Below are 8,222 nucleotides of genomic sequence, written 5' to 3'. Positions count from 1 at the left end.
CTAGGTCCATTTGTCATGAATGGTAAGATTTCATTCTTTTTATGGCTGAGTAATATTCCATTGTATATACGAGTATATACCACATTTTCATCCATTTGTCTTTCAAGGGACAGGACACTTAGGTTGCTTCCACATCTTGGCTATTGTAAATAGTGCTGCAGTGAACATAGGAATGCACCTATCTTTTCGAGTTAGTGTTTTGGATTTCTTGGGATAAATTCTCTGTGGTCATTTTATCTGATGGTTTATCTTGGTCCGTTTCCTTCAGGTTGACCAGGTGATCGATCCTTGGCTATCTATTCATATTTAAAATTAAACAACACAAAGCTGATAGGAACTCTGAGTCTGAGAGCAGGCTTTCCTTGAGGGTAGGTGTTCAAGATGCTGCTGGCCCTTTTGCTGCTAGATGCCCAGATCTTCGCACTAGGAAGGATAAATTTTTTTTTAGGCAGGAACTGACAGTCTGATTCAACCCCCCTCCCCGCATTGGACATTAAGTATTTGGCTGCCGTGGGGTGGGCTTGATGTTTCTGGATAGGGACTCACAACTCATCTTCATTTTAACACCATGTCCTTTCCCTGCCCTCCACCTCCCTTTAAAATTTTCCATGCAGATCTGCTCTATCTCTGGGCTGTACCATCCCTCCTATGTCACCCCTTCTCCTTCCACACACTTGTTGAAATCTCTCTTCCACCGAAACCCCCCCACTCTCATTATTCTATTTATCTGGTAGGTTCATGCCTTTTTTATTCTTCTGGAGTATTAATGGTGTCTTGGGAGAAAGGACATAAGTGCCTGAGATCAACCCTTCATCTTTAGAGATGATCTGTGCATTCGTAAAGCAATTTATAAAATATTTTTGCATATAGTATCTCATTTGATCTTTCTGACAACCTTTGAGATCGGCAGGGCGCAGGTTACTATATCCATCTTACAGATAAAGCAGCTGAGTCTCAGAGGGATTAAATGACTTATCCGAGGTTACGTTGCACGTCGGGGATGGAGCCAGGATTCAAGGCTAGGTGTTCAGGCCCCAACCCTGGTCCAGTGTATGACGCGGGCATTGGAGGCACAGAGGATGGGGCCCTGACACTGGTAACAGTTGAACTTGGGCCCCCAGCTTGCAGTGTTGCCACAGCTATGTTTCTGGCATTGGCAGTGTAGGGGGCTGCTCGAGGGGCCTGCAGGTGCAGGAAGTGGGGGAGGGAAGCAGTGGGCGAGCCAGGGTGCCTCTGTGTAATAACATCTCTCCTCCAGGGTCATGTGAACTTAAGAGGTGCAAGCTGCTGTGAGAAGTTTGGGAAAGCCGGAAGGAAGGCTAAGGATGGGAGAGGGGGCTCCTTGCAGCTCTTCATAGCCGCTGAGCAGGTCCCATAGCTAGGGCATGTCTGAACTGGCTCTGAGGCCCAAGTCCCCATCTGCTTCCCAAATCCATGTGCTTAGTCACTATCCTCTATAACTTTTCCTGCAATCACGCCTCCCCCCACCAGTCATGTATTTCCTCTATAGGTGAGGCTTGCCCTGGTTGAGAACAACTATTTCCCCCTCCAATTAAACAAAGGGATGCAGCTCTGTAAAATGAACCCGTTTTGTATCTTCTGGTTAACTATTTTCCTTTTGGAGGGAACCATAGACCCCTTTGGGAAGTTGATGGAAGCTTCAGATTCTCCCAAGGATGTGCTCCTGGGCAGGGGGCGGGGGGTGGACAGACATGGGATTTGCTTATGATTCAGAGGGCTCATGAGTTCTCGTAAGCCCTTCCGTGGACCTCAGAGTAAGAACCACAGTTATAGCAGTTTTTTGGTAACAGCCAGCTCCTGGGACCTGGTCACTTCCCCAGTCATGACCAAACCAGATTGACCTTGAAAGGGCCGCTTTCTGTACCACGCCCAAGACCAGCCATCTTCTGAACGGGTTCAGAGCCAGGTGACCCTGAACAGCTGCAGGTTGTCTGGCACGGGGATGGAGACTGTGGTGTGGTCAGGAGGGAGAAGTCGTGGCTGTCTTTTAAGGAACTTATGATCTGTCCCGCATTTCCCGGTGTTTCTGAGGAACTCTAGCCTGATGCACTGCTCAGTGGGAAAGGAGCCCCCTCCCTGATCAATGCTTTTTGCTGGTTTCAGTCAAAGGGAGACTCCCCTGTGATTTAGACACGCCCCTTCCAGAGTGTGCCTTAGGATATCAGGAGCCGAGATGTTGAAAAACAGACTGGCGTAAAACCTTGCAGATGGTTGATCAGACAAAAGGAGCACATCTCAGGTTTCTGATCTCTTCCTTTCTGTCATCTGGAAATTGTGATCTGCCCTTGGAAAGGAGAAAGGGGAGGCGTGCCCTTGTCATGAGCCCTACTGTGTGCTGAGCACAGTGTGGGTGATGTACAGACAGACATTCCCTTAGGGAAGTAGTCTCATCCCCTTTATAGACAGATGTTCCTGAGACAACTGGTAGGTCCTTGGGGAGTGGGCACATGAGGAAAAATGTTTTTAAAATGTACCCAGCATTTGTTTTAATCAGATGTGGTAAGACACACAGAATCGGAAATGACTATCGTGAAGGACACAGATCCCTGGAAACTGGAGGCACAGCTCGCCATGCAGGGCCACACGGGGAAACACTAGCATTGGTGGGAGGCAGAGGGGTGAGGGGATGGCCTGGGCGAGATCCTTCAGTGTGGCTTTCATGGGAAGGAATGGGCAAGGCGGAGTAGACAGGTTTCGGATCGGCTAGTCTGAATAATTTCGGTGGGCTCTGTGGCATAAGGACTGCACCTGGTGATCTGATACCTGACCCTGGGGTGATTAGGGCAGGGGCTGGTGGTTCAGTGGGTAAAGAAGGTGGGTGAGGATATGGGCTCTGGATTGGCTGGTGTGATATGAAAGGTGTGCTTGCGGGAGAGTTTGCCATCTCTAGGAATTAGCAAGGCCCTAGGAACCAGAGCATCAAGAACACAGACAATAAGAAGATACAGTGAATACAGAGGACCAGCCCAGGCTTTGGCATATGTGGGGAGCAGGAAGGGGGCATGTTTAGGACTGACGACACTTTGTCCAGCCTGGCCCTTTCACAGACTCTTCTGTCCTCCATTCCCCAAGGGTGAAGCAGTCGGAGCTGTTCGACAGGTGGAGGAGCCTGCAGATGTGCAAATGGGCGATGAACATCTCTGAAGCCAACCAGTTCAAGTACCTATGACGCATCTGTCCTGCCTGGCTTTCTGCTTGGGTGGTTCTCCTGCCACCTCTTCAGACCCTCCTCGTCCTATAAGGCCCAGCCCCAGGGGCATCTCCCGGGAGCTGGCCCTGATGGGGCTTTGGGGTCTGGGCAGTGGGGGCAGGGAGGCTCTGACTAAGCATGCAGGCTGAGGTGGGCACCTGCTGGCTGCCGTCCTCCAGTCTCAGCCTGAGTCCTTGCAGCAGCCCTGCAAGGTCGGTGGTGTCATCTCCAGCACAGCTGAGGTTAGCTGAGACATAATGGTGAAGCGGTTTGCAGGTCTCCAGCTGGCCTGTGTGTTAAGGCACCTTAAGCACCTTAAGGCCTCACTCTGTTCCTCTCCCCACTCGGGGGGCAGCTGCTCCTACTCAGCACCCCCACCTTCTTGGAGCTCTTGGGTTCTTACCGCCTGTACTGCACATTTGAGCCCTGCTGTAGATTATCTTCTAGCTGTTCTCTAACCCACATCGACAGATTATAAACTCCCAGAGAGGCAAGAGCTATATCTGAAATTTCCCCTGCCTTTGAGAGCTAAGCAGCTGGCAATATCCAAACACTCTTTTTGATTAATGGTGAACTGCAGGGTCCCCTCCACCTCTAAAATTCTGTAAACTTATGGTATTATTTTAGCTCAGGTAGAACGTATTATTAAATAGAATTGAGAGGCTCCTGGTCAGGTGTGTAGACAGAAGCCTCATCAAGTGGGATTCACATAGGTATCTAAGGAAATGATGAAGTAACCGGGAGACGGTGTGGCAGGAGAAAAACAGAGAGACGTGTGAGAGCCTTTGGTAGGGATCAGCCAGTGCCCTCCAGGGGAGAGGCTCTGGGGGGCTGAGACCCTCTGGCAGGGGAAGTGGGAGAGTGGTTTCGGGTGTGGGAAAGGGAGGTCTTGCCATGCTCTAAATGGAGAAACCTTCAAGCCGGTCAGTCACCTACCTTTGTTCTCATTACAAGCCCATAGAACAATGATGAGCGTCTCAATTCAAGTTCACAGGAGCCCAATGCAGTTAAGTGGGGCAGGGTGGGGAGGGTGGGCTAGAAGACAGACATAAGCATTGCGGTTACGGGAAAGGAATCCTGTAACGGAGGCCTTCCCTCACGCTACTGCTTCCAAGTAGATACAGTGGCATTCTGGTTTATATATCAGTCTCTTGTGAGGTTGGTTAGTATGAGTCAGTCTCCCGGAATGGGGTGCTCTCCAGTGGGCTGACAAGATTGAGTTTCTGTACCAGCAAAGCTAAGCAGGCCAGATGCTTGTTTGGCATGCTGACCTATGGCCCCTGCCTGGCCAGGCCTCTGGCCTTCCCTCGGTGAAGCCTCCGTCACATTCTGAAACCCAACCCTCCGTAGGAAAGAATGTTCTCGGTAACCGGCAGCCAGCCGAACTCCTCAGTGAAGTCCCTATAAGAGATAAGGTCATAAAAAAGTATCTGCGTAACCTTCTTGGATTTGGCAACCTGGAGTCACGGAATTACAGAGGCTCAGAAGAGCCAGCCCCTGTATTCTATGGAGGGGGAAACTGAGGCCCAAGAGGGAAAGAGACCTGCCCGAAGCCCCACAGCTGTTGGGGGCAGAGCAGAAACTAGAACCCAGGCTTCCTGACACCAGGTTGGCAAGCCAAGTTTCCATCCTAGACCTTGGGTGTGAACTTTCCAGAAAGCTCCTCCTCAATTTTAGTTAGTGGCCATCATCCAGGCTCCTCGGGGGAAGGTGTTCCATTTCTCCCATGGTTGCCTAGACCTTGGATGTGACTTTGCCAGGAGCCAATGTCAGGGGAAGAAGGTTGGGTTGTACTCAGCCCACTGCTGCTGTGTTAGGAGAAAGCGGGTCCTCGTGGGCCCAAAGTCCCTGGTGTGAGAGGGCGGCGATTTATATTCTGTCAAGCCCATCTCCTCTGCAGCCAGGGCAGAGGGCTTTGGGTCCCCAGGGCACGGGAGCAAGGTGGGCCCAGGACCTGACCCTATCACCAAGCTTCGCCAGCAGGCCTGGAAGAATGCACTGCTGGTGGGACGGCAGCTGCAGAGAAGAGAAAAACCAGGCTTCCCTGGCCTGGCTGACTCCCACGCTGGCCTCATCAACCACATTCTTCCTTGGAGGGTGTTTGTGTTAAGCCTGTTTGCATCATCTCAGCTTTAACTCTTTTGGAGCTCATGTTTGAGTGTTTTAGTGAGGGAAAACCAAAAGGTTATTATTATTTATTTTTTTATTAAATAGTGAACGCCTGAAAGCTTCTTTTGGAAGCCAGGTTCTACTTTCTGCAGGAAGCCATCCGGTTATCCACCCATCACCCCAAATTTCTGGCCCTCCCCTCTTCCTAAAACAGTTTCTAAATGCTTGAAATGGCACATTTCTGTTGACCCCCATCTGACCGGGTAAACACCTTGTCCTGAGTCTGGTATGGGGGCCAAGAACGTAAGGAAGAGCTCTGCATCCCTGGGTTTCCTGAGGGCTGGCTAACTAGTGTTTCTGGGATGCAGTAGGAGGCTTAGCAGCTCTTGATGAAAACTCAGATGAATTGATTCATCCCGTAATCGGCAGGTACCGGGTAGTCGAACACTCGTGTGACTGCTGTGGTGCAGGACGCGGAGAGGCAGGGTCCCTGCCCTCTAGGGCCTTTCATTCAAGCAGGGAGGGAGCTGGCAGATAATGAAGCAGGTGGGACCCAGTCTGTGCTCCAGTTCTTCAGAAGCCATTGTGGTCGGTGGGGACAGGGCAGCTGTAGCTCACAGACAGAAACCTGGTTGGACCCTGAAAGGCCTTGGCATTGGGAGGAGTATGGAAGGGAGAGAGGACAGTATGAGCAGATGTGTGGGGTGGGACAGGGTGGTGGGGAGAAAATGGTTCTCCCTTGTCTTCCCGAGGGGCCTCAGTTCCATGACCCCGCTGTTCTTCAGGAGGCTTGCTCTGCCCTGTGTCACCAATCTCTCCCGTCTGTCTCCTGCTCCATAGGTCCACGCTGTCCCGGTGCTGCAACGCCCCCTCCTTCCTCTTCACCACCCAGAAGAACACTCCCCTGGGGACGAAGCTCAAGTATGAGGTGGATACCAGCGGCATCTACCACATCAACCAGGAGATTTTCCGCATGTTTCCCAAGGTGGGGCAATGAAGCTGACCCAGCCTGGCTATGTCACTGTGGCCATGTCATTGTGGTTTGGCACCACTCTGCTTTGCCCTCTGTACCCAGTTGTCCTGGCCCTGGTAGGCCATTCTCTTAGGCTCAGTAGAACATCTTCTGGGGTCCTTGGGGGTTCTGTATGGTACAATGAATGCCAATTATTTGAATAATGGCTATTATTCGAATGACGTATGGCAAAGAAAGTGGTCGTAAAATGTTGGTTGTTGCAATTCTTGTAGAGGACATCCTGAAGATATCTCAGAGAACGATAAGCACCTGTCCCCCACCTAACGGGGTCGTAAGAGCAAAAAACACCATCCATGCAAAGGTCGTGTATGCACAAGACATCACCAACCAACGCAAAACAAGGCACTGAAAGCTTGAGCTTGTCTTGGATGGCCTTAAGCCGTCATTTTCGTTTTCAAGGCCTCAGTCTCCCCATCTGTAACACTGGGGTTTGGACTAGAAATAGGTTTGGCTGCATGCAACAGAAACTCTCAAATAGCTGAGACTTAAAAAAGACAGACATTTATGTTTTTCCTTTCACGTATAAGGAATCTGGAGGTAGGCTGCTCATCCAGGGCCAGCACAGTGGCTCCCTGGTCATGGGGCAAACAGAATGAGAGATTGACATTGAGCAAACTACTCAGATCACTGCAGCTCAGGTACACACACTCACCTGTGGCCTATTTGCTGCATCAGATTCTCAGAGAAGGGGCCCTGGAGCCACATTCTAATAGTTACCCTCTGAAGCCGAGGAAGATTCCATGGGACACACTCATGACCACCTCCTGGAGAGTGCTGGGCTCAGGGCAGGACTTTGTGGGTCTAGTTTGTAGAAATGCTGAGTGGGGGCACGTTCAGGTCTTTCGGCATGAAATCTGGGGGCCTGGGCTGTCCTGCCTCTCAGAGGAGTGCTAATGAAACAAAGCCCAGGGCTCCCTGCACTCTGTTACTTGCACCAGAGTGTACTGGTAGGATTGGGCATGGTGGGGGTGCTGGGGAGGAGCTGTAGGTGGAGAGGTGTCAAAGGTACCCTCCCATATCACAGTGCTGGAGGACGGGGGGAGGGGTGTGAGCCATCTTTACAAGGTGGGTCTTGCACGGACTGGAGCATGAGGTTGACAGCAGGTAAATTTGCATCTCATGCAGGTAATGCCAATGGGTGACACACAGCTTGGTTTTGACATATGGGTCCAAGGAGGGCCATGGGTATGGACTGCTAAGGCTCAGAGAATTAGAGCAGGGATTACCAAATGTTCTCTGGAAAGGGCCAGAGAGTAAATATTTTAGGCTTTGCAGGCCATATGGTCTCTGTCACAACTATTCACCTTTCTTGTTCTTGCACAAAGCAGCCATAGACATCAGTAAACAAATGAGTGTGGCTGTGTTCCAGTAACACTTGAGTTCCTCTTAGACACTGAAATTTGAATTTTATATTATTTTTCCATGTCACAAAATATTCTTCTTTTGATTTTTTTCCAACTATCACAAATATAAAATCCATTCTTATCTTTCGAGCTATGCAGAAGTAGGTGGTAGGTCAGGTGTGGCCCCACGGGCCATAATTTGAGACCCTCCTGAACGAGAGCATGTGACACAGAAGCATTTCCTGAACTTTCCTAAAAGTGAGTATTTCTTTGAGTTTGTCAAAAAAAAAAATGAGCTTCTAAGTCTCTTATCCCCACCCTGCAGATTCTGACTCCATGGTTCTGGGATGAATCCCAGGAACTCATATTTTCAGAAAGTCCCCCAGGTAGTTTTTGATTACAGAAGTTTGGGAAACACTGACATAGAACATAAAAAGCCTTTGATGGTCTCTCCAAAGATGACTTTGTTTTTCCCCTTTTCTCTAGTAAAAGTCACACAGTGTGGTTTCCCCCACTGGTCATGAGA

The 8,222-nt window shown here is 50.2% G+C and overlaps 1 protein-coding gene across 6 annotated transcripts in view; it reads left to right on the top strand.

The window, feature by feature from the left end:
• Positions 1-8,222, top strand: part of ST8SIA5 (ST8 alpha-N-acetyl-neuraminide alpha-2,8-sialyltransferase 5) — a 55,107-nt gene that overhangs the window by 38,131 nt on the left and 8,754 nt on the right. For all 6 annotated transcript variants that reach the window (XM_019652759.1, XM_019652758.1, XM_019652756.1 and 3 more), the window contains 2 exons: positions 3,094-3,180; positions 6,161-6,305. In XM_019652759.1, coding sequence (XP_019508304.1) covers positions 3,094-3,180; positions 6,161-6,305 — 232 coding nt within the window. The remainder of the gene's footprint in view (positions 1-3,093; positions 3,181-6,160; positions 6,306-8,222) is intronic.

Source organism: Hipposideros armiger, unplaced genomic scaffold (genome assembly GCF_001890085.2).
Source record: "Hipposideros armiger isolate ML-2016 unplaced genomic scaffold, ASM189008v1 scaffold_186, whole genome shotgun sequence".
In the NCBI taxonomy this organism is placed as follows: domain Eukaryota; kingdom Metazoa; phylum Chordata; class Mammalia; order Chiroptera; family Hipposideridae; genus Hipposideros; species Hipposideros armiger.
Note: the sequence above shows the minus strand (reverse complement) of the source record. Positions and strands in the feature narration are given on the sequence as shown.